The 25,588-nt window shown below is 44.9% G+C and overlaps 3 protein-coding genes across 5 annotated transcripts in view; 2 read left to right on the top strand and 1 right to left on the bottom strand.

Moving 5' to 3' along the window:
* Nucleotides 1–1,174: 1,174 nt before the first annotated feature.
* GNB2 (G protein subunit beta 2) lies at nt 1,175–7,513 on the bottom strand. Of its 3 annotated transcripts, XM_074311663.1 has the most exons (11): nt 7,043–7,178; nt 6,730–6,879; nt 4,252–4,371; nt 3,873–3,911; nt 3,659–3,765; nt 3,066–3,129; nt 2,748–2,910; nt 2,543–2,609; nt 2,030–2,231; nt 1,716–1,932; nt 1,175–1,617 (listed from the first exon to the last, which is right to left on the bottom strand). In XM_074311663.1, the coding sequence occupies exons 3-11, from the start codon at nt 4,306–4,308 to the stop codon at nt 1,511–1,513; spliced, it is 1,023 nt and encodes a 340-aa protein (XP_074167764.1). In that variant the 5' UTR covers nt 4,309–4,371; nt 6,730–6,879; nt 7,043–7,178; the 3' UTR covers nt 1,175–1,510. The 3 variants fall into 3 exon arrangements, with proteins under 3 accessions (XP_074167764.1, XP_074167763.1, XP_074167765.1); XM_074311662.1 differs by lacking the exon at nt 6,730–6,879 and having other exon boundaries at nt 7,043–7,513; XM_074311664.1 differs by lacking the exon at nt 6,730–6,879 and having other exon boundaries at nt 4,252–4,530.
* Nucleotides 7,514–11,566: 4,053 nt separating this feature from the next.
* On the top strand, nt 11,567–21,100 carry ACTL6B (actin like 6B). The gene is made up of 14 exons (XM_074311652.1): nt 11,567–11,704; nt 12,311–12,387; nt 12,700–12,865; nt 13,525–13,625; nt 14,116–14,213; nt 15,561–15,655; nt 15,770–15,876; nt 17,899–17,988; nt 18,301–18,362; nt 18,801–18,915; nt 19,181–19,261; nt 19,393–19,488; nt 19,763–19,849; nt 20,732–21,100. Exons 1-14 carry the CDS (start codon nt 11,680–11,682, stop codon nt 20,810–20,812), a joined length of 1,281 nt encoding a protein of 426 aa, XP_074167753.1. The 5' UTR covers nt 11,567–11,679; the 3' UTR covers nt 20,813–21,100.
* Nucleotides 21,101–22,173: 1,073 nt separating this feature from the next.
* Nucleotides 22,174–25,588, top strand: part of TFR2 (transferrin receptor 2) — a 15,743-nt gene continuing 12,328 nt past the window's right edge. Inside the window, 3 exon segments of the mRNA XM_074264729.1 lie at nt 22,174–22,292; nt 24,141–24,424; nt 24,800–24,986. Coding sequence (XP_074120830.1) covers nt 22,174–22,292; nt 24,141–24,424; nt 24,800–24,986 — 590 coding nt within the window.

Genomic DNA, 25,588 nt, shown 5'->3' with positions numbered 1-25,588 from the left:
TAATTTTTATTTTTGCACCAAAGTGGCAACTGGTTTGGAGTTGGTCATGGCCTTGGGTGGGGGAGCTCCTGTACTTGCTTCCCCTTGGCTTCTTCAACAGTGTTAAATGTCTGTGTAATACTCTCTCAAGCAATAATGGGGGGATGGTGTTGTTTTTTTTTTTGTTGTTGCTGCTGGCCTCCCTGACTCCCCCTTCCCTTCACTCCCTGCCCTCCTTTTGCCAATATTCAAGTGGCATTAAGAGGTGGGGGGAGGGCTACTATTGTGACTGAATGTAACCAACCATCCTCCTGCCACAGCCAGTGTGTGTAGGAAGGCTGATTATCCCCTTCCTCATGTCTTCCCCTTCCCTCCCCCCAGCTGTAGAGACTTTGAACTTAGGGGACTCTTGAGCCTGGAGTGGCCTTAACCCTGTGAGGAAGCTGGAAGGGAGGGAAACCCCCCACCCTCACCCCCTTTCTGAGAGTGGTCAATGTTTACAAATCTCTGAGCCCCTCAGCCCAGGGACTCTTATGTACCCTGTTTCCATTCTATTTCCCCCACCTCCCACAAACCGGTCTTCCTGGGTCCTGGCTGCTCCCTCTTTCCTGGGGCAGAGAGGCAAGGAAGGGGCCAGTCTGTTTGGTCTGCCTTTTTGTCCATACCCAAATTCTATGTGATCCTCACCTCCCCCATGTAAATACCTACCCCCCCATCCCAATAAAACTTAGTGTGTGTTCTCCCTTAAGTCTCAGCTTGTCTTGTTTATTGGTGGCATGTCAATTTCAGGGACTTGGATCCACTTTGCTCCTGGGACAGTAGTCCAACCAAGAAAGTGGTTGGAACTCCTTCAAATATAATTTCTTTAGCCTTATTTTTGTGGCTTAGGTAAGGAAATTTCACATCTCATCTTTGCCAATACTTGACCAAAGGTCAAATGGAGCTCTGAAAAATAATAAGGGCACAAAATTGCAGCTTCCTTCCTAGATCTCATCTTATCAGTTCTTTGGATAGCATAACACTTGTGGCTCATATGCTTATTACCACCTAATCTTTTGTGTTCACACCCACATTCTTCTAAGGGAATATGGGTGCATCTCATCTGACAGTGCTGAAACTAGTTTCTCTGGGCAATCAAATGCCCAGAAAGGGGACTTTTGGGAAAGAGAGGCAAAGCAGGAGCAGAGGCTGGGTACAGAGTTGAAATTGATTCCTTTATGGAAAAACAGAAAATATAATAAAAATTAAAATAAAACCAGTTTTAAAAAGCCACTTCCTAGAGCTTCCCATTCTTGGTCCTGACCCTGGCCCTCCAGCAGAGAAAGGCTCCTGACCAGGGAAGGCAAAGAAGAAGGTAGGGAGGTTCCCCTCAATCCCATCCCCATCTCTGAGGGAGGAAATGAGCTCCAAGGAGGAGGGAGCCAGGCCCAGGTGTGTGCCACCAGTTACCCCCACCCCCACCCCAGCTCCTGGCCTGTAGTGCAGGGCATGTCCCCTCCCCCCTTGGCCTGATAAATTGTGGGTATGGCAACTAATTCCAGATCTTGAGGAAGGAGTCCCAGGAACCTGTGGCTACAGCCATACCATCATCAGTCACCCCAAGACAGCTAACGCGGTTATCATGGCCAGCAAGGACACCTGGGAAGAAGTTGATTGGAATCAGCCCGATATTTTTCAAGCCTGGCTCCCCACACATTTTCTCATGCACTCAGATCCCTCTCCATAATTATTCTCACCTGCCCGATCCCCTTTCATGGCATCCCAGATGTTGCAGTTAAAGTCATCATAGCCAGCCAGCAGGAGCCGGCCACTTCGGGAGAAGGCAACTGAGGTGATGCCACAGATGATGTTGTCATGAGAGTACATGAGTAGTTCCTGGTCAGCCCGAAGGTCAAAGAGGCGGCATGTGGCATCATCAGAGCCCGTGGTGAAGGCATAGCCATTTGGAAAGAACTGGCAGGGAGAAGGGGGGAAGAGAAGCAGAGTTAGGAAAAAGGTGAAAGGAAGAAAAAAGACTACCCAAATCATCATCGATTGCCCCCTCACTCACGGCCACAGCATTGATGTCAGACTCATGGCCTGTAAAAGTTTGACGGCACATGGAGTCCCGAACATCCCACAGCTTGATGGAAGCATCACAGGCACCAGAAACGAAGCTTCGACCATCCGGAGCCAGAGACAAGGACATTACATCCCCACTGTGTCCTGCAAAGCCCACTGTCTGCTGTCCTGTTTCTATATCCCACAGGGCACTGATGGGAGAGCATATGACATAAGAGGTAAGCAACAGAACACCTGATGTACTCCCTCTTCATTATGCCCCACCCATCCCCAGTTAGGGAAAAGGATACTGAAACTACTTTGGCAGAAGCTAGGGGAAAGAATTTCCAAGGAGAGAGGTTAACTGAAGCTTAACAGGAATGGAACAGGGCAGGATCTCAAGTGCTTCATTCAAGTTGAATCTTAGTACTATACCCAATGTACAAAAAAGAGCTTTAGTCAAGCAGAAAAGTAACAAAGTAATCCAGAACTGGCCTGAGGGTGATTTTCCCCAGGGACTGACCAGGTGGTATCTCCAGAGCTAGTGATGATCTGGTTATCATCTAAGAAGCGGCAGCAGGATAGGTATCCTAGATGAAAGAAGAGGAGTATGATGTGAGGGGGGAGAGGGGAAGTGGTGGGAGAAGGGGGTGGAGTGTTCAGGATGATTGCCATGAAAAGGAAGAAAATGTATCCCAACTGACTTTCCCAAGCCAGCATCCTCTTACCAGTGTGGCCTGGCAGCTCTCTGCTGACCCTAACATTGCCCTCTCGGGTTTTGAGACTGTAGATGGAGCAGATGTTGTCTAACCCCCCACAAGCCACAAAATTCCCTGAAGGCGCATAGGCACAGGTCATGACCCAAGAGGATCGGAGAGGGATTGCATGGACCTGAAGGGGAAAACGGTACACAGGACATGGAGTCACAGTTTAGTCTAGTTCTCAATCCAGACTTCTTGCCCAACAACCTCAATCATCACCTCACCCCGGCCCCCCATTTCCTAAAGGATTCTATTCAATGATCCACATATACTGATCCTATTTACCTTATTGGTGGTATAACTGTCCCAGATGATGAGTTTTCCATCCTGTGAAGCACTGACCAGCAGCCTAAGGAGGAAGAAGCCAAGGTGGAAGAAAGGTTTGGGAGTTTGGATAGAAGAGGGGTCAATCATGGCCTAGTCTCCCACCCAGAACCAATTTTTCCCATTCTTCCTTCTTGGGTTCTCCTAGCTTTGACTTTGAAAAAACTGATTCCCCACTCTTAAGTTTATTTTCTAGTCTAAAACAAGAGAGAGTTGTACTGGACATTTTCTAAGTAGGATATTCTGTGGTTCTAGGGCAGTCACTTCTAGATGGTAATAGACTATTTGATACTAAGGTTATGGTAAAAAAAAAAAAAAAGTAGGAAGGCAGGAATGAAAAGATAATCACAATTCAATATAGGAACACAAGCCCAAGTGACAATGCTCTCCTTCAAAACTACTCGAGTCATTCCTAATGGGTCCAGCTCTACACTAAAGCTTTCAATGATCCCCTAAAGGAAAGACTGCTACCATTGAAGGTCAACCACCCTAGGTATGATGGGGAAATACATGATGCAGAAGTTTTTGAACATTATCCACCTTCCTTGGTATACCTTGAGTCTGTTCCCCAGTGCATGGCATAGATTTTTGCCAGGTGACCACGGAGGGTCCGTCTTGTTCTCATTTGGATTCTTCCAACAGGGTCCAGCCCAGCTGTTATCTGGGCAGAGGAGTTGAAGGTACAATGTAATATAAGTGAGTGACAAGGTCCAGAACCCCAAATATTTTCTCTTGTTCCCTCTCCCCCACCTCCCAAATCCTCCTTACCTGGGTCAATGTTGAATCCCCACATGCTTTCCGAGCATCCTGTATGATGAGAGAAAGGATTTGAGGGGACGGAGGAGAAACCAGATAAGATGTCAAAGCATGAAATTGAGGTGGGGGAGGGTACAAGAAGAAAAAGACGGCAGGAAGTAGACAGGAGAAAAAAGATAAAACATGTCAATAAGAAATGGGGGGAGAAGAGAAGGTAGGAAGAAAAATTAAAAGGAAAAAAAGTCAGAGGAAAGTAGAGAGATCAGCAAACAAGAAAAGGAAACCCCCTCCTCCTAACCACTTTATGGTAACTATTGTGAATCAATATCCTTAACTCCCCACATTGGCCCCAGGACCTGCCCACTCCTATACCCTTCAGCCTGCCCCTTACCCGTATCTGATTCCGGAGCTGCTCAGCCTCCTGTCTCAGCTGCTCCAATTCACTCATGGTGGCAGCAGGGCAGCAGGGCCCCGGGGGCTACACAGCTAACTCTTCAGTGTCCAAGGAGATCTGGGGAGATGGCTGAATCTGAGATTGGTGCCTCCAAGGCATTCAGGGGCCACAAGGGCCTGTATCCAAAGAGCAAGGAAAACAAGATGCCCCTTCCTTCCTCCAGCTTCCCACCCCAATCACAGAAAATGACCTGTGTCCTCAGAGCCTTCCTCCTGCCTAGGAAAATAAAATTGAAATCTGAGGATTAAATATATACAAGTAGCAGTAAACTTTTCCTCTGCATCTTCCCCAACACAGATAAGGTAAAACTGCCAATCCTTTCCCTTTCTGAGCCGGCAAAGGACACCCACCCTCAGAGTTGGAAGCCAAGACTGTGGTTGAAACAGCTACAGACATCCCACTTCCTTTCACTTCTGCCCTCTCCCACTCCCTGTGCCCCACTGTTACCCAGGAAATAGTAAAATTAAAATGCAAGAGCGATCTGTCTCTTCCTATCCCCCAAAAAAATTTCTGGGAAAAAGGGCCAATTTAAATCCAAGCCCCCCACCCCCATCCCACATACACATACACACACACACACACACACACACACACACACACACACACACACACACACACACACACCCCACTTCGAAAGGGAAAGCAGGATTGGTTCGTGGGGTTGCCTAGGCAACTGTCATCCAAAGAACACCTCATTGGTGTTCATTGGCAGAATGCCCCACCACTGCCTGTAACCCAGGCAACGACATCCCCAGCTAAGTCCCAAAGGGAACAGTGACCCTTCCCCTTCCAGCTTCCAGCAAGGGTTTGGGGCCTAGCTGTCCTTCTCCAGGTTTTGGGGTGGTTTGTTTACATGGATTTCAGAAAGCCCAAGAAGAGATAGTGGGCTTAGGGACAGCTCAACGGGAATCATCCCAAAACTAGTTGCACCCTCCTAAGTGTGTGATCCTGCTACTACTACCTAACCAGGACTTGGGAACCCCCAGGCTGCTTCCTGCAAGTCTCTTGGCCTTAATACTTCCTTTTCTCTCCAGGGTACTCAAATGATAGCAAGCAGAAGCCCCAGGGAGCCACTCTGGAGTAATTAAGATTCCTCCAAAGGACTGACACTGGCAGTGTTTCTCCTGGCAGAGAAACAGCGCTGCTCTCTCCCAGTTAAACGCCTGCCCTAGTCCTACCACACTGGAAGGGACTCAAGTATTCTGGCTCTGCTTTGTTCTGGGGACCTAAACATCCTGCTCCATTCCACTATGAATTCAATATTTTCTCCCTACTCCAGGGACCTAGGAGTCCCGTGGAGATCCAAGTCGACACAAATCCAAGTCACAGAATCATACATTTTTTGAAATGTCATCCATCTAGTCCAAGGGCTCTTAACTTTTTTTTTTTTTTTTTTTTTAATCCTAGATCTCTGGCAGTCTGAAGAAGTTCCTGGACCCATTCTCAGAATATTATTAAATGCATAAAATAAAATACATAGGCATGACCGTCAATTATACTGAAAGTCATAATTTTTTTAAAGTTTATAAACTTTAAGAACCTTTGATTAATTTTCTTGATGAGGGAAATGGAAAACTAGAGAAGTGACAAAATCCCACGTACAAATCCGATGTGAAATTTGAACTCAGACCTACCACTCCATTATTCCACAGATTTTGCTCTGTTCTACTCTTAAGACTCGGAGCCATCTAGTGTTTTTCACCTCGGGAACCAGAGCATGTTTTCCTATAGTTTCTTATTTTTTACTACCACCCCAATTCCCACCAGTCTTTCCCATTTTCCCCAATATCTGGACCATGAAGGATGCCCTCCCCATTGGATCTAGAGAGGAAGAGGGGTTGGGAGAGGAGAGGCAGGCAAAACCCTTCCTTCTACTATTAGAAGCTCAGCCCAGCCCTCGCCCCCAAATGAGGAAAAGGATGAATGCCATTCATCACCCTTACGAGACTTTAGCCTGAAAGAATCTTGGTGTGCAGGAAATCCCAAGGGAGTTTAAAAGGAGGGACGCAAACGTAGGTCAGATTTAGGCTTAAGGGTACCAAAGGCTGACCCCTATCCTCCTTGAAAGCTAGGGAGTCTGGCCACTGAGGAGAAGAGCCGGTTCCCAGTGATAGGGACAGCAGAGCATTCAGCGACTCCCACCCCAACCGGTCCCATGTCCTCCCTGAGCTTTTGTGGAGGTTCAAAAAAATGGCTGGAATGGGGAGGTGGGGACGAGCTGGACTCGCTTAGAGGGTGGAATCTCCAGGTACGGAAAGTGGGAAGTGAAACCACTGGATGGAAGGTAAAGGGGGGGGGGTAGAATGAGAGAGGGAATGGAGAAATGTCTCCCGCCACCCCTAGCCTTCACCCCAAACCCACCACCATCACCGAGAAAAAACAAGCCGCGGGAAGAAAAAGTACGGAGGGGCCCACCTCAAATCAACGACCCCACCCCCAACGCGGGAGGCGGCCGGGGGCGTGGCCCACAGGGTCTCGGGCAGGAGAGAGGGGGCGCGCAGAACGTTCTTGGGGGGCGAGGGTCCCCCGCTTCCACTTCCGGGTTTGGAAGTGGACTAGGCACGACTAGGAGAAAAAGGTTAGGAGGAAGAGTTACGTCCGCTCCCAGGAGGCCAGGCCCCAGAGGCGGAAGGAAGATAAGCTACCCCAACGCTGGGGGTAGGGGTGGAGGTGGGAAAGATTGGGGCATCTGAGGGGAGCGGAGGACTCCTTTTGCCCGCGGAGGTACCTGTGGTGGTGGATCTCTGCGATAGGAAGGGGGGGGTCGCAGGGACGCGCTCAGGGTCCCTGTCTCCCTCCGCGGCGGAGGCGGTGGCGGATGGATCTCTCAAAGTCTTCCCTCAAGTGAGTGCAACCTACACTGGTCTACCCGCGGCGGAGGGATCCCACCGCTCGTGACGTGACTTGAGCGTTGGGGCCCGCCGCGCCCTGGGTCCGGCTGAGGATGAGACCAACTGACGTAGGAGGGTATAGCGCGAAAAAACACGCCACACAACGCGAGTGTCAGCGCGGACCCAGGCAGAGAGACAAATTCACCCTTTTCCTGAGGAAAGAAGTCGTCGGGAGGAGAGCGTGTCCTCGAGGCTGATCGGTGGCTCTCTCCAGGGATCGGGCTCGTTGGTACCAGCCCAGGGAGGATTAGGGCATGAAGCCGCTTGGCAGTCACGTGACCGTCCCTCTTTCCCCTCCCGGAATAGGTGGTTCCGGAATGGGAGGAGGGAGTGAGGTCTCTTGGTTGCCAATTCTGACCGCACCCCCAATCGACCCAGGGTCGCGCGGGTCCTCGGTGCGGACTTTGCCCGACGCGGGGGCGGCCTCCTGGAAGGGCGCATTAGGGAGAGCTCAGTGGCTAGTCTTGGAAGCGGGCAGATCTGAGTTCAAGTTTACCTCATATTCTTACAAGCTGTGTGATCCTGGGTGAGTCACGTAAAGCTCAGTGTACCTCAAGTTCTTCCCCTTCACGCTTCATTCCAGCTCCTAACCCATGAACTTAGGAAATGTCACATCGAAATGTGTGAGCAACAGTGGTCAATTGTAGAGCGCTGGATTTAAGGTTAGAAAGACGCTTGAATAGCGACTCAGATGTAGCCACTTGACCCTGATGAAGCCCCTGCATCAAGTTTCTGACCCGTACAGTGGGATGCCTCCTGAGATCCCCGCCAGCTCTGTCTGCCTTTTGGGATGAAAATCCGGGCCCAAGATCTAGTCTTACCTCAAACTCCCGGTGTGAGCTGTCCCTTCATCCCACGTGCTTCAGCCATGTTTGTAAAATGAGGGTAATTAATGGTGACCGTGCCCCTTGTAGAAGAAGACTTCATGAATAGGAAAGGACTTTGGAAAGGCAATGAGAATGGTTTCATATTCAGGTAGCCTGCTCTTTAATGGATCGTTTTCTTTCTCATCACCTTTGGTGAAAGGTTGTAAAAGTATCACTAAACTTTTAACTTCTTGTTTGTATTCTTTCCAATAAATGGGTGACAAACAGCATGCAGAAAGTCCTCAGTTTGTGGGCGCCAGAGAAATAATGGGATCAAAAAGCAAGATGATTGAACTTCATTTGTGGTCTTGAGCAAGTCACTTCTCGGTATAATAAGCCTGTTGGGCATCGAGGTGGTGTTTAGTGAACGGTGTGCAGTGTTTGTAGTCGGGATGCATTAACCTTTCAACTAAGGCTCTTTAAGCTTGTGTCTTTTATGAAAGGAGGATGACACTGAGGAGAGATGCCCAGTGGTTATATTGTGTTAATTGCTTCATGCTCCAGAACATTTCCCAGGTGCTCGGAGGAGATCCATAACTACTCTTGCTCACACTTGCTCGCCATGAGAAAATGAAAAGTGGATGAAGTAGAGCATGCATTTGGATGGAACACCAACTAGTTCATTTTCAGCAGCTTAGGTGGAAAAGTGGATAGAGTGCTGGACAGTCAGAAAGAAATGAATTCAATCCTGTCTCAGATTCTATGTAACCTGGGCAAGTTGCTCTACTTCTCTGTACTTTTTTTTTGTATAAAAGAAATGTGTATAGCTTAAAGCTTAAAACACTCTTAAGGCTTGTGGAATACCATGTATGTATAAAGTTAATAAAACAAATCATAATGTACTTAATATTCCCCTGGATGTGTGTGGGTGCATGACAAACAATACAAGTGGATAATAATTTAAGTACATAATTTGTAGAAGAGAGCAAATTGGATTGTATTTGAGAAATTACAGAGCTTTAATTATTCCAAACTTCTCCAAAAAACAAAGGTCTCATTTTTTAGATACCAGTATTTTATTGGTGTTTATACAGCTGCAAGTTGTACTTGCAGGAAACACTACAGTCTCTTAAGAACTAAAAATGAATATCACATAGAATGGTGAATGCATGATAAGCTGATGCTACATATGACAAACCAGGAACTTTATAGAAGAACCAGAGTAAAAGTTTTCAGGGAAGTGTATGATTGAAGAAGAGGGGTTCATCATATTGGAAGAGACATAACTGTTGGACAGTCCATGAGCTCCATCCATGTGCGCCACTTGTATCCTCACAGTATCCTAAACAAATAAAGTTCTTAGTAATGTGTGGGCCCCCAGTGACAAAGTTAAGGTTATTCATGGTGGGCTTCAATCTGCATAATTTGAGAGAATGGCCTCAATGAGAGTTAATACATTTTACTTCAAAGAGTTGTTTTTGAGGGTAAGTGATTTATAAACCTTTGAGTATATAGTAAATAAAGGGTTTTGCTATTTTATCTCTACAGCCCCTTTAACTCATGATTTATATATGCAGCCTGCCAAATTTCAGAGGAATGCTAAGTACAAAAAGATAAAAATGTCTAGCATTTTATAGTTTACAAAAGGCTCCTTATTCTTCACAAGTATAAAAATTGAGGATCCACACAAGAGAAAAGACTCAAAAAAAAAAAAAAAAGACTCATGTTATGAACTATCTTGTCCACACATGTGCCTCAGTAACATTGTACTCTTAATTTTGTGCCCACTTTTCTCATTGGTATTGTGAATGTGGGACAATGCACTGAAGGCTTATGGAGAAAATGTTCTATAATTATTGTTGTCACTACGTCATATTTAATTCAGATCTATTACATTCATTTAGGGAATTTCTGGAGTGAAAATCCTTGCCACTGTTATAGATAAGCATCTCTCTATAATTTGTAGTCCTAAGGATTTATCTGCATCATAGGTCACTCAGCTTCATGTGTCTGAGGCAGGACTTGAACTCAGGTCTTTCAGAACTTCTAATCTTTGCACTGGCCATTGTGGAAATGAAGAATGAAGAGGAGAACTGGTATTTGCTCCAAAGAGAATTATGTGGAGATTATGAGTCTCTTCCTCCATCCTTTCTCTTGTTTTCTCTTTGAAGAGTCTTTCCTTTTCTGTCCACTTTTTCCAGTCCTCCACCAGAAGGAAGTGCTATAGTGGAGAGTACAAGTCCTCAGAATTAGGATATATCCCCAGTAATCAAGATACCTGAGTTTGAGGTTGAGGGGTGCTTTAGGAATATCAGTTTGCTAGCATTTTGTTGTGAAGAGAGTCTCTTCTTTCTACAGTACATCATCTACACAATTGCCAAGTTAATATTCCTGAAGCATAGGTCTGCCTATGGCACTCACTGTTCATCTTATCTCACTAATCCACTTTATCACACTGCAAATCACTGAACTTTCAATGTCTTCAAAATGAGATGTTTAGATTCAATGACTTTTAAGATAACTTTTAGTTCTAGATCTATATTAAGCCTTCGATTCCAACAATGTCTGATCTCTACTCTACATAACAAATTTTAAATTATTTAAAGACATAACTCCCCTACAGGTTTCTTATTGAAACACCACCTCCAGTGTACCAAATTCATTGTGCCTTAAGAAATGGAAAGTGAAGAGCTAAATCAAGGTTACAGCATCAATGGAACTTGATTTTCATTTGATCATTTTCAGGGCCAAACAAGGAAAGATTTTTATAGTTTTAAAAAGGCTCAAAAAGGCCAAAATCAGCAAAAGACATGGACAGAAAGAGAAATAGACCTGAATTCAATTGCAGGAATTCTTGGCCAGGTGTCTCTGAATTTTGTATGAATGTGTACATATGTATGTATGTGTATACTCATATGTATGTATTGTGTGCATATATATTTATATATAAACATTTAATACAACTGGTTTCCTTTTTAATTCTGTGAGTTTTATGCATTTAAAAACATCATTCTGAGATGGAGTGCACAAGACTGCCAGGGAGATTTATAACACAAAAAGTTGTCACCAAGGTAAAGATTAGATATAGGGAAGGAGAGGATTCTTCAATTCTATGTCGTTCCTTCTCCTTCCCTTCACTTTTTTCTCCTTTCTCTCCCTTTCTTCATTCTCAGTTTCTTCAATTTCTCTTACCCTTTGGCCTTCAGTATTGTCTTGAGCTTGAGTTAGCACCACATTGGCTAATTAGATTTTAGGCTCAGTCCAATTAAACCACTAAGAGTCTTGTAGGAGACCTAACTTAAGCCAAAAATCACACCTATCATCATCTCCTCTGGGCCTTGACCTCAGGATGGATCTCAGGATTTTCCTGTCTTCCCTCTCCCTTTTTTATAGCTGTTCCAGCCTCTTCTAGACAGAAATTCCTAGGGGCGCCTGGCCCTTTAAGACGGAGGCGCAGGCCTGGGTTATTGTCTGCGCTCCCCACCAATTGGAAGCGTGTGTGGGGGTGGGGGATCCCGTACTCTGATTGGCTAGTCCTTAAGTACCCTCTCCCTACCTCCTGGATCCCTGGAGCTGTCCAGTTATCTCGGTGCTGATCCCGCTGCTGCTTCTTGGGTCCACGGCCTAGAACCACCGCAGGAACTGGAGCCAGAGTGGAAGCAGCCACCATGAGCGGAGGTGTCTATGGGGGAGGTGAGCAAGTCCCGAGACCCCGGCCTTTAAGACAGGTCATTTCACACCACACCCCTAATCTAGTGTACCCAGTCCCTGCAGCCCCAGCCCTGGTATATCTGCAGGGCTAGTGTCTCGTGGCTAGCATTCCGTCAATCATTCCTCACCTCCCTGAGGGCCTTCCTTGCTCCCACTGCCCCGTCATCAGCTGCTCAATGACTACCTCTTATCCCCTTCTCTGAGGCAGTCTTTACCCTAACACAGAATCTCAGATCTTGTCGATGCTAAGACCTCCCATGCATATACAATTGCCCCCTCCATGTCCTGCTTTCTACAAATCTCCTTGTATCTAAGTTCCTACTGTTCCTTCAGATCCCAGGGATGGTCTCATGCCCAAAATGCCCATCTGAATTGTGGTTTGTGGAGGAGACTTCTCCCTCCCTTTGATCTCATGATATCCCGCTGGCCTTCCTTAAGTGGAGTTTGGAGAAAAGGAGAGAGTCCCTTGTTCCTGATTCCATTTCTCCTAGGATCTCCTGAGGTGGAGTTTGGGGGTGCAGGGAAAAGCCCCTCTACTCTGACCTACGATCTTCTCTCCTCCATGTCCTCTGCTCCCCCCACATACAGATGAAGTTGGAGCGCTGGTTTTTGATATAGGTTCCTTCTCAGTTCGAGCAGGGTATGCTGGGGAAGACTGCCCCAAGGTGAGCCTTCTAGTTTTCCACCCCCATTTCAACTTACCTAAAGCCCACATCAGTCCTACTTCTCTCCCTCTTAGTCCTTAGAACCCCATTCCCTTCTATCATAGATAAATACCCTGAAAGAGTTATGGGAAAGCTCCTGATAGTTTGGGAAAGTCCTAACATGGGGTTAATAGAATGGTGATGAGAGCCCAGGGAAGGGTAGGGGTTGGCAAGAACTATGGCATGTGGCAATTGGGAAGGGGTGTTCAGGGATATAAGGTAAGTGAAGAAAAGAAAAGGTGACCATAATCTGCTCTCCCTTCCTCCCCCCAGGCTGACTTCCCCACTACAGTAGGGTTGCTGACCTTGGAGGAGGGGGGTGGGCTAGAGCTGGATGGAGAGAAGGAGAAGAAGGGGAAAACATTCCACATCGACACCAATGCCTTGCATGTGCCAAGGGATGGGGCTGAGGTCATGTCACCCCTCAAGAATGGCATGAGTAAGGGAGACCCCAATCTCCAGTCCTGGGGACACTACTGCTGTAGCCTTTGACCCTGTCCCATTCCCCATGACCACATTATGCCCCTGACCAACTCCCACCCCAGACACAAAGCCAGCCGTTCCAAAGCTGATCAGGACCTTCCCTTACAAAGTCCCAGGGTTACCCAATTTTCCTTATTTCCTCTCTGCCCCCTCCTCCCCCAGCTTCAATCATACTCACTTCCCAAGTCCCTAGAGTAGGGAAAGGGGTTTGGCTTTTCTACTCAGGCCTACCACCACATTTTTCTCTCCCCTCCTCTTCCCACCTTTCCTACCTACACCTGTCTTTGTCTCTTTCTTATCATACAAATGCCCTGAAACATGCTCTTGTCTATTTCCTTCTTCTTTTCATTTTCTGTCTTTCACCCTGAAACATTTGTCTGTCTGAATCTCTTTTTCTCTGTATTTCTATCTTTCTTTCTTCTCTATTCCTTTCTGCTATACTCTAAATCTCGCTGTCTTCCTCTTCCTGACTTTCCTTTCTTTTCATTATCTCTGTATCTTCCTCTTCTATTTCCCTCCTCTGTTTCTCTTTCCCTCATATCTGTCTGTCTCTTCCTCTTTCACCACCCCTCGTTTCCCATGCCTCTGTTTCCTCCTCCCCTCCCCGGTGCCCAGTTGAGGACTGGGAGTGTTTCCGGGCCATTCTGGATCACACTTACAGCAAACATGTCAAATCGGAGCCTAATCTGCACCCTGTACTCATGTCTGAGGCCCCGGTACGTACTCCCAGTTCTGGGTCCCCTTGCTTCTGGAGTCTGTCCTCCATCTTAATCAGCCTACCTCAGAATCCTTCATCTATCACCCTTATTTCTACATTTGGCCTCAACCCTGGAATCCCATTTAGCCACTCCATCTCTCTCCCTCTCAAAGTCTTCATCAAAATTAAACCCAATCTCCCCCTTTCCTCCAGTTATCATTTCTCCACCTATCTTCTCCACAAGTGCTCCTCATCTTCATATTCATATACCTCTGTGAATGGGGATAGGACTCATTCACTGGGGGGTAGGGAGGACTTATTATAGCAAAGCTCATTTTATATTATGTTAGTTGGCTTGGTCCCTGGCTTCTCTGCTTTCCATTCTAAGTGTGAGTGTTATTTTGGTATATGTACCTGCATGTTAGTGCATAATTGTGTATATGTGCATGTTAGTGTATTTTTCTTCAACCTAAAGCCTTCCTTATTCTCTCTTCCCTTTCCTCCCATAGTGGAATACTCGAGCCAAAAGGGAAAAGCTCACAGAGCTAATGTTTGAACAGTACAACATTCCTGCCTTCTTCCTGTGCAAGACAGCAGTGCTCACTGCGTATCCCCCTGGGCTGACCAAAAAAGGGGGAGTCATGGGGACATGCTAGGAGCACCAAGCGAGGAAGGTAGCTGGTTGCTGAAGCAAAATGAGTCTGGGCCTGATTCCTTGGAGTGAGTGGTTAAGGAGGTTAAGGAGATAAAATCTAATCCTACAATGGAGGACTGAGCAATGGTATTTTCTCCTAAGCCCACCACACTCCTCGCTCTCCTCAAAACACCAGAATGACAGGAGTGAGAGGAGAAATTCCCTTCTCACACTAACTCACCCCCACCACCCCGACCCCCACCACAGAATAAGATGAGGCAGGAAAAAATGATACTCAAAGAAGAGGAGATGGGGTGGAAATGGTAGAAGACAGCTAAGCAAAAAAGGGAATAGCTGGCCAAAGGAGTGGTAGATAAGTGTAGGAAAAGGTAAAAGGAGTGTCTTAAAAAAAATTATCAATGAATATATTAGCAAATAATACCCAGAGAGATCTATGGCTGAACCCTGATTCATTAGCAATTAACTGCATATAGTCTAGGGAGCTACAGGAAGGTAGGTAGTTCAGTGGATAGTCCATGTGGTCTAGAGTAGGCAGACCTGAGTTCAAAACCTTAGCTTTAGACACTTACTAGCCATGTGATCCTGAACAAGTCATTTTATCTCTGTTTGTCTGAATCAACTGGAGAGGGAAATAGCAAACCACTCTAGTATCCTTGTCAAGAAAACCCCATGGACAATATTGGTGTTCATGAGATCACAAAAAGTTGGACATGAGTCAACTAGAAATCTAGGAACTAATTTGAGTTCTGAGAAGCTCATCATCCAGTTGATTTTAGAATAATGAATCATTTGGCCACATCTCTCAAAAACCACTTGCTAAGGAAGAAAGTAGATATATATGTGGGTGAAAATTACAGACCTTAAAAAAATATTGAAATAAGTATACAGAGAAGTAGGAGATGGGATCCCTGCCTTTAGGGAGCTTAAAATCTAGTGGATTGAGGAGACAATACACATGAAAAACAAATTAGAAATGTTGTGTGTAGGGAGGTAGGGGTAAATGATAAGACATAGTGATGATCAGAACTCAATGAGTATAACTGGCAATAAATACTCCAAGGCCCTAGAGAGGGAGAAACTCCAGGAGGCTGGGGGGATTTGGGGGAGACTAGAAAGTCTCCAGAAGGAGAAGGTGAAATTTGAATCTGAAAGTCTGAGATGTGGAAAGACCCTTTCAGGAGATAGACCTAGGTATGATAAATGTTGTAAATTGACCAATGGTGGGAATCAGAGGGATTTTTCCTCCCACCACCATCTTTACTTTGTTATTGTCTCTTTGACTTATTCCAACTGGGCCAGCTTTGCAAATGGGCGCTCAACAGGCCTGGTGCTGGACAGTGGGGCCACCCACACCACAGCCATACCTGTGCATGATGGCTATGTGTTGCAGCAAGGTAGGACCCTGGTGGGGAAGGACCAAAAGCCGACTTGTGTGAGGATGGGATTTTAGGGAATCCCATAGCCCAATCCCTGAGGTTTGATAACCCAATCCCTACCTTGTTTATTAGGCATCGTTAAATCACCCCTGGCTGGGGACTTCATCTCTATGCAATGCCGAGAGCTGTTTCAGGAAATGGCTATTGACATCATTCCACCTTACATGATTGCAGCAAAGGTAAGACCCCATGCAGTCTCCCAGAGAATCAGGGAATCATCATGTCATCAAAATCATGGAATTATAGAATCTATCCATCAATCAAAACACATTTTTAATTGTTTACTACTTGACAAACATAGGGAGATACAAAGACAGAAAACAACACCTGACCTTAAGGAATTTATAGGGAAAATTATAAACCATGAAACATCTTATTTCAACTCCTTCATTTTTTTCTTTTTTTTTTTTAATTATAGCTTTTTGTTTACAAGATATATGCATGGGTAATTTTTCAGCATTGACAGTTGAAAAACCTTTTGTTTCAATTTTTCCCCTCCCTCCCCCCACCTCCTCCCCCAGATGGCAGGTTGACCAATATATGCTAAAGTATAAGTTAAATACAATATATGTATACTTGTCCAAACAGTTATTTTGCTGCACAAAAAGAAATAGTGTACAATTAGCCTGTGAAGAAAATTAAAAATGCAGGCGGACAAAAATAGAGGGATTGGGAATTCTATGTAGTGGTTCATAGTCATCTCCCAGAGTTCTTTCACTGGGTATAGCTGGTTCAATTCATTACTGCTCTATTGGAACTGATTTGGTTCATCTCATTGTTGAAGAGAGTCACGTCCATTAGAACTGACCATCATACTATATTATTGTTGAAGTACACAAAGATCTCCTAGTCCTGCTCATTTCACTCAACATCAGTTCATATAAATCTCTCCAGGCTTTTCTGAAATCATCCTGTTTCTTACAGAACAATAATATTCCATAATATTCATATGCCACAATTTATTCAGTCATTCTCTAATTGATGGGCCAACTCCTTCATTTTAAAAATGAAGGAAACTGAGGCCCTGAGGAAAGAGTCTTTGCTCAATATCAGCCAATCAGTGGCAGATATAAGGCCAGAACTCAGTTCTGGTGAATTCCAGAACCTTCTGCCTCCCTGAACCTTCAATTGACTCCTTTCCTATGTCCTTTCTTTCAGATTCTTGGTTTTCAGCTGACTTTCAATTAATTAATCCCTATTAAAGAGTTAGGTGCAACTAAGTGGCAAAATGGATAGAGTACTGGGCTTGGAATCAGGCATCTTCTTGAATTCAAATCTGAGTACAAGCCTTGCAAATCACTTAACCCTTTTTCTCAATTTTCTTATCTGTAAAATGAGCTAGTGAAGGAAATAGCAAAACAGCCCGTATATCTTTGCCAATAAAACCCCAAAGGGAAGCATGAAAAGCCTGAACAACAACATTAAAGAGTTAGCAGTTAATCCCAGAAACATCTTTATTTTAATAGGAGATTCTTAAAAACTCCAAGGACTGAAGCTCTAATGATGAAATTTTAAACACAAGGATATAATCAGACCTTAGAAATCACATAATCCAACCCCATCTTACTTTATATATGGAGAAATGAGATTCAGATGAGGAAGTGCCTTTTAGAGAGTTGGTAGGCAAACTGAGACCGGAATTTCTAGTCCATTGTTAAGGAGACTCAATTAGACCTATTTTTTTTTTCTCCTAGTGAATTTCTCTAGTTTTGGTTTCCTGTTTGGGAACATCAGGTTGAATGGTACCTCCTTGCGTATTGGATGATAAGGGTGCTCTCACATCTTTCTTGACTGATGGGATGAACTCCATCTTTTTGTCCATTCACAGAAAAGCTATAGTATATTGTTGTTGTTGTTTAAGGTTTTCATCTGAGTGGAGATACTGAGGGGAGCTCCCAAAGCAGTTATGGACTCTTCAGTTTGATACTGATAGTGGAAAGAGTATAAGACTTGGAGTCAGACATACACAGAGGCACTACCACTTAACTAGTCATTTGGACACTTCATTTATGGTGATAACAAGATCTCTAATGTCTACTTTGCTGTACAGGGCAAAATTTATAGATTGGATGATGATGTAGACCCAGAACCAACTCATCTTAATGAGGGGGAGGTAAAGAAAGCCACAGTGAAGAAAGGGTAGGGCCTCTGGTAAATGGGGTAAAGTGAGATGATCATTCTGTACCTTTCCACCACTACAGGAACCAGTCCGGGAAGGAGCGCCCCCAAACTGGAAAAAGAAGGAGAAACTACCCCAGGTGTCCAAGTCCTGGCACAATTACATGTGCAATGTGAGGCACCTGAGACTTTACATAATTTCCCTGCCCATCCCCTTACAACTTCCAGAGTCCTCTCATTCCTGCCCACTGAACAGTTTCTTCTTCCCTGCCCTGTCCCCCATTCTGGTCCAGACTTCTAGTTTTAGCCCTGTCACTGCTATTGCCCCCAGAATTCCCTTCCATACTGTCTTCCAGGTTTCCCTTTCCTCCTTGTCCCTCTTTCCCCTGCTCCCTATAGTACTTCCCAGTCCTGGGGAAGGGAAGGGAAAGTTGGGATGGGGCCTCAGGGATTCCTATCTTCCTCAACCCCTTCCTGGAGGATAGGAGGTGATCCAGGATTTCCAAGCTTCTGTGCTGCAGGTCTCTGACTCTCCCTATGATGAGCAGTAAGTGAGACTCTCTAGAGGCAAGGGCTGGGACTGTTGGCTGGGATTCCATGGCTGGGGCCCCTAGAAAGTGAATGGTGGGAAAGAACACTTGTTTCTTGGGAGGACAATAACAGTGTCTGGTATGGGAAAACCAAGATATGTGAGTTTATATATGCACTTCAGGCTCTGTGCACCCATGCCTTTTTTCATATTTACACATATACATACATACATCCAAGACTGAGAGAAGGCCAGAGCTAGGGCTAAAGGGAGAACAAATAAAGACTTTGCAGTTAGGATCAAAAGGAAGGTAGAAATTCAATTTTAGAGCTATTTCCATATACTAATTTTTCACTAATAGCTTCAGATTGCCTCTCACCTCCACTAGTTTCCCTCAGGAACACCTGTTCTGTTTAGCTACTACACTAAGCTTACTTTTCCCTATGTCCTGGGCAGGGTGGCTGCACAGATGCCCACAGTGCACTATGAGATGCCTAATGGCTACAACACAGATTACGGGGCTGAGCGGCTTCGCATCCCTGAGGGGCTGTTTGATCCCTCCAATGTCAAGGTGAGACCAGGGTCCTGGAGTGGGAGTAGTAGGGTACTGGGAAACTACATTACCTGTAGTTTGGATACCTGAGTTAAACAGATCCTGTGATGTCCTGAGGGGAATAGGCCTTGGACCAGTACACTGGGGCCAGATGAGAGTTTAGCCTGGGGTACTGTACCCAGGGATCTTGAGGGGAATGGAAGGTTGGCAGTGGAGTATTCAGGATAATGGAGATAGTGTCATAGACAGACACTATAATCTCAGGTGTCTTGTCTTCCTGCAGGGTCTGTCGGGAAATACCATGCTGGGAGTTGGCCATGTAGTGACTACTAGTATTGGGATGTGTGACATTGACATTCGGCCGGTGAGTGAAGCTGCTTCTGGGCCTATGTGAGGGGGAATGGGAGGTGAGAGGAAGAGATAGAGAGGGAAGAGTTGGGCTGAAGCAGAATTCATCTCTTTAATATCAGTTCATCCTCATCTCATACCACACAGGGTCTCTACGGCAGTGTCATTGTCACTGGAGGGAACACACTGTTACAAGGTTTTACTGACCGACTCAACCGAGAACTGTCCCAGAAAACACCCCCGGTAGGGACTCTTTTAGGCCCCAGGGATTCTGGCTCTTCACTTCCAAGACCAAAGCCTCCTTACTTGTATCCCTTTCTCTTATTCTAGGCCACACTATCTTACTAGATCTGATGCATTTGCCCTCCTTAGAGGGGAGAATGATCCATATGCAGATCCCTATTTTTTTCTTTCTTCCCATGTAGCTGCTCCAGGTCTTCCCCCACACCAGGCCCTGAGCCCACTTCCCAGGACCTGGGTGTCCTACCTTCCCCAATCCAGACTTCTCTTCCTACAGAGCATGCGGCTGAAACTCATTGCCAGCAACAGCACTATGGAACGAAAATTCAGTCCCTGGATTGGGGGCTCCATTTTGGCCTCTCTGGTAAGGGGAGAATAGAAGATGGATGGGAAGAGTAGAGGAGTGGGATTGAGTGGGATTCAGAATGGAGAAAATGGTTAGGAGAACAGGGTAGCAAAGAATGATCTTGGGAACAGGTCAAGGTATGGAGAAACAAAGTATCCCAAACATTGCCTTGCTCACAATGGATACATGAATCCAATCCAACAAACAAGTAATGTCTACTTTGTGAAGAGTAGGTAGAGTTTACATAGAAACAAAAATGTTCTCAGATTTGGCCTTTAGGAAATTATTAGTAACCTTAGAAAAAAATTATTGCAGTAGAAAAGTGGGGATAGAAGCTGTCATGCTAAAAATAAAGAAGCTCGGGGAAATGGTTCCATGAAGTTTGTCATGAAAACAGCTATTTCCTAAAAGTTTGCAAATGAGGATCGAGGTGAGAGAGTATCTATGGAGGCTAATATGACTAAGGATAGAGGATAAATTAGATAGACAGATTTTTTTTTTTTTTTTTTTTTTTTGGAGAGGGAGAGATCTAAACATTTTTGAGGCCTAAAGAAGAAAGAGGTAGTGAAGAGGGACAGACTAAAGATGTAGAAAAAGGAAAGAAATGTTAAAAGAGCAAGGACTGAGTGAGATTCCAGAGCACAGATGAGTAGATTATACTGGGGAAGGAGGAGGAGGCATAGTTCTTTCTATGGATTTGGTGGGGGAGGGAGGATAGGGGCCTAGTAACGGGAGTAAAAGAGGAGGCCAATACAGGAGAAGGAAAAAACTGGACTAAGAGCAATGGAATAAGAGGTGTCCTACAATGCTTTCTAAGGGGATGAAAAAGAGAGAATAGGACTCAAAGTGGAAGGAAATCTCCCTTTCCCTCCAAGTTCTGAGGCATTCCCCCTTCCCTAGGGCACCTTCCAGCAGATGTGGATCTCCAAACAGGAGTATGAGGAGGGAGGGAAGCAGTGTGTGGAGCGCAAATGCCCCTGAGATGCTGAGCCCAGTGTGGGGAGGCAAAAAAGAGGGCGTCTGAGGAGAAAAAATCCCAGTCTGCTTTTCCCAACTCTCCTTCCCCAAGATGCTGCTGGGAGAGGATGCTCCCCTCCCACTACACTCTCACTCTCTTTTTCTTTTTCTCTTTCTTATTTAACCACTCCTACAACCTCATCCCCTACATACAGAGAATCTCCATGAGACCCATTCTACTGTTTCTGTTGTAATCTCTCAGTTTGGCAAATAATAAAAAATAAAAAAAATTTAAAAATAAAAAAATAAAGTTTTTTAAAAAAAATTTAGTTCCAGGGGATTCCTGGGGAGGGAGGGGAGGAAGAACTAGAGAGTGGAATTGCTGGGAAGGATAGGACTTGAGGAATTGGGGAGGGGAGGGGCAGGGTCACAAGGTCTTTACACCTCTAGCTGAGATCTGTGATCCCAGCATTACATCAAATCTCACACAGGAGACAACAGATTTCATGGAGGCAGGTGCAAAAGAAAGGCAGGGGTAACCTAAAACAGGGCTTAAAAAAAAATGAATAAACTCCTGACCTCCCACTATCACATCACCAAAATCCTAGGAAACAGCCTGTCCTACATACTACTCAAGCTGTCCTGATGAGACTTCCCATCTATTTCTCTATTCTGCCCTACCTACTCCTTTTAACTTGATTTCTGAGCAGCTAAATGGATCTAGCTTCATATCTAGTTCCTATCTAGCTTCAGACCCTTAGAAGCTATTTGACTCTGGGCAAATCTTTTTGAATATAGAGTGGAGATAATAGTATCTACCTCCTAGGGAAAGGGCTTAGCATAGTCCCTGGCGATAGTAGACCCTGTATAAATGGTTTGGTGCTTGTTATTCAGTGGTGTCTGACTGTGACTCCATTTAGGTTTTTCTTGATCTGAGTGGTCTGCCATTTCTTTCTCTTTTTTTTACAGATGAAAAACAAAACAAACAAACAAAAAACAAAAAACAAAAACCTGAGGCAAATAGAGTTAAGTGACTTGCCCAGAGTCATACAACTAGTAAGTCCATGGAAGATAAGTCTTCCATACTCCAGGCTCAGCCCTCTGCCCACACACTATTTATAGAAAATAGTACTAATATAATACTATATTATTTCACATTTTGTTTTGTTTTATTTTTACCTTGGCTAGTGTAGATGTGCAACTTTCTGCAATTTCTAGTCTTAGAAAGTTGCATGGGGCACAGAAAAGATTAAATGTTTTGCCCAGGATGACATAACCAGTATGTCACCCATATTTTTATAAAGGGGCAGGAAATAGTTGGTAAGGAGGGGCCAGTGTCTTCTTCCAAAAGAGATAGAAACCAAACCATCTAATGAAAATGGGAGATGGGTGAAGAGACAGGAGGACTTGGGCAGAATAGATCAGTAGAAATAAGAAGGAAACTGAACATCACAATAACCCTGGATGATAGCAGAAGCAATAATTGCTCTGGACTAGCCAGACGGTGAGTGAATGAGTTGGGCAAATGAGTTTCCATTTCTACCCTTCAGAGAGGTGGAAATGAGGAGAATACTTTTTAGGGGCCCATTCTGAAAGGGACAAAGAGAGGGCAGGATGAAAAGATCAGAAGATCATATTCCCCAAACATACCACCCTTCCTGTCCAAGGATTTGGATATCAGAGCACACTCTTCCACCATGTCACTGTGATATGAAACACAGACACTTATATACCACATAGTCTATCATAAGACTAACCAAACAACCCCTCGGGGATAGAGATTTGAAGCAGAAAAGACACAAGTTAATGTGTAACAGGAAATGGAGTCTCACCCAAGAGAAACTAGAGGCCAGAGTACAGAGAATGCCTGGACTTGGGTAGCTGTGGGGAGTGAGGGGGGGGGAGGCATGTGGCAGGATGGGATGAGGGAAGGAGAGGGTGTTTCTGTGTGGGCCCCAGCGGTCTCTTAGATTCCAAAAAAGCATCAGAGATTTCGAGAAAGGAGAAGTTAGAACAGGTGGGAAAATTACCTTACAAGGAAAGGTATTAGGCTTATCTGGCTGAATAGGAAGAGGAAGCCAGATGGAGAAGGGAAAATAGGGGCCAACCTCCTAAATTCACCACATCCCAACTCCCCTCACTTGTACCTATATGTTCAACCACACTCTCATTAGGGACCCAAAGGTCAAAGTCTGTTCTACCCCAGAAAATTGATTTTACTGCAGAGAAGGGGTGGAGTGGGGAGTGGGAGGAGAGAGAGGTGGAGTTTCTTGATGTTTGACTTATTTCCCACCCCACCCACAAACTCATTTACCCAGGAACCCAAGGGGAAAGTGTGTGCACTTAAGAGTGAAAACAACCACAAAGTTGGGGTTAAAGCCTAGTGAATTGTTTTCTTGAAGAAAGGACCTAGTTGCTAAAGCTAAGAGGGCTTGAGGGCTTGGCCTCAGGCACAGCACCGAGAAGACACCAGAGGAATGGAAAGGGTTCGGAGGGTTCTTCAGGAAAATGGTAAGACTTTTGGAAGCTGGAGAAGAAATGCTGTTCTCCAACTCAAACTCATTCTGTCTCACAACCTTAATATGCATCCCTATGCCCAATTTGTAGAGTATCTTACCCCTGATTGTCTTTCCTCTGGTGCTTCTGTCTCCTTCCAGATATCTGGCTTCTAGTTCCATAGACTTCTGATAGCCATAAGCTGGAGTATCCCAAGAAAACTTGTTTCAAAGAGTTCTAGAAAGTGGAAGCAATAGGGGAGAGGAGGATGTGGAAGGAAAATTGTTCATAATAAAAGAGATTCTAGAGGCCAGACAGTGAAAGATAAGGACTAGGAAGGGGTAGGGCTAGTCTGGATAGTAATAGGGAGAGGTTTTGAAGGAAAGTGTCCCTAGGAGAAAGAAATCTTAAGCTCAGGTGTAAGGTCAAGGCACAAGTTAACAGATGAATACAAGACAGCCTTCAAATTACAGCAAGGAAGTAAATGGTACCCCTAGATGCTAGTTTCTGAGAAAGTCTCAGCTGCCTCACCATAGTTATGGCTTTGTTGCCTTCCCTCAATTTTCTTTGCTCCCTCATTTCCCTATCCTCCCCTATCTCTCTGTCTTTTGTCAACCCCCTGTCTTACTCCAATCCCACCATTACACCTCTCCCTCATTCTTTATCCCTCATTTCTTCTCCTCCCCCAGCCCATTCCCCCATTTCATCTCCATTGTCTTTTTCCATTTTCCTTTCCTACACCATCTGCCTGTCTTTTCCATCTCTTTATCTTCTCTCATCTCAATGTCCTGTCCCTCACATTCCTCTCTTATGAAATATCCTCTCCTCCCTCAATTCCCCAAAAGCTTTTCCATAGATTTCTGTCCATCTATCCACTCATCTCAAGGTCCCTCTGCTCCCAGAATCAAGAGCTGTCCCACCATTTCTATACCATCTACAAACAAGTAGAAGAGAACCAGGGAAAACAATTGGAGGAAGATGAGAAGCAAGAGGAAGAAGATCCAGCTTCTTTCAACATGAACATGGAGCTAAGGACCACAAACCAAAAGGGGCAAAAGCAGGGGGAATCTGGGAGGCAGAATCTGACCCCCAAGATAATTGCCCACTGTATACTCATCAATCTCTTTGTCTTTGTTGTGGGTGAGCACACATTTCCTGCTATGGCACTGGGATGAGTTTGGGAGGTGAGGAGAGGACCTGATGATACAGTGGAGGACCCTGGGGGGAAGATGCTAAGTCTAGGATTTGGGAAAAATTGCAGGTCTGCCTCCCAAGTCCTGAATTGGGAAGAAGCAGAATGATGAAAGGGTAAACAAAGAAGAAGTAAATGGTATTGGGGAAGAGCTGATTTCTTGAATGCCTCAGTCTCAGGAGGGTGGAATGAAGGAGGGTAGAACATAGTCCTGGAGGGAACCCATACGTATGGGAGATGGCAAGAGTTCAAGTTCTGAGAGAAGAGGGAAAAGAAGAGGAAGCATTAGCAGGAAATTAATCACTTGACTTTCCTTATCCCAGCCTTCGTTTTAGCCTACTTTGCCTTTCGGGATACATGCCATTCTTGTAAGAATTCTGTGTCAGAAGTGAGTGATGAGTTAGGCTATGATCTGAATCCAGATGCCAGTGGTTCTAACCTATATTGGGCTGACCTTCGGGAGATGTTCCACAAATACTTGGGTGAGGAGCAACTGAAAAATTCTATCCAGTAAGACCCAGAATTGGATCTTTAGCACTTCAAATAGAATCTTGCACTTCTCCTAGCCAGAAACTCATATCTTTTCTTCCAATGTCTCCTCATTTAACTTCAATTCTTAGTATCCAGGAAGTCCACTTTCCCTCACCTCAGTTAATGTTCACTGAGAAATTGGGTACAATATACTGTGCAATTGCTACAAAGATGCAAATAGTTATAACTTGGCCTCAGGGCTCAGATATCCAGAAGGTACACTGTTTTGGGCCCAGATGACTGCTATCTCCATGAAATAAAAATGGCTTCCCATTGCCTATTAGTAACTCCCTTGGAAATGAAAGCTGAATTGCTACCCTTTCATTTTGACTGTATCTGTGTTTGTGATCGATGTCCTTTTCTTTCTTTCCCTGAATAATACACACATACTATTTTTTCCTCCAAATGAAGAGAAAACAAATTACAGCTTGGTTGTGGATAATGATGACAATGATGATAACCATAATAATAACTACTATTTATACAGCACTTTAAAATTTGTAAATCACTTTACAAGTATTTCATTTTAATCTCACAAAATCCTGGAAGATACTTTGCCTGTCTTCATAAATCTCATAGTC

The sequence above is a fragment of the Sminthopsis crassicaudata genome, chromosome 4, assembly GCF_048593235.1.
Source record: "Sminthopsis crassicaudata isolate SCR6 chromosome 4, ASM4859323v1, whole genome shotgun sequence".
Taxonomy (NCBI): Eukaryota; Metazoa; Chordata; class Mammalia; order Dasyuromorphia; family Dasyuridae; genus Sminthopsis; species Sminthopsis crassicaudata.
Note: the sequence above shows the minus strand (reverse complement) of the source record. Positions and strands in the feature narration are given on the sequence as shown.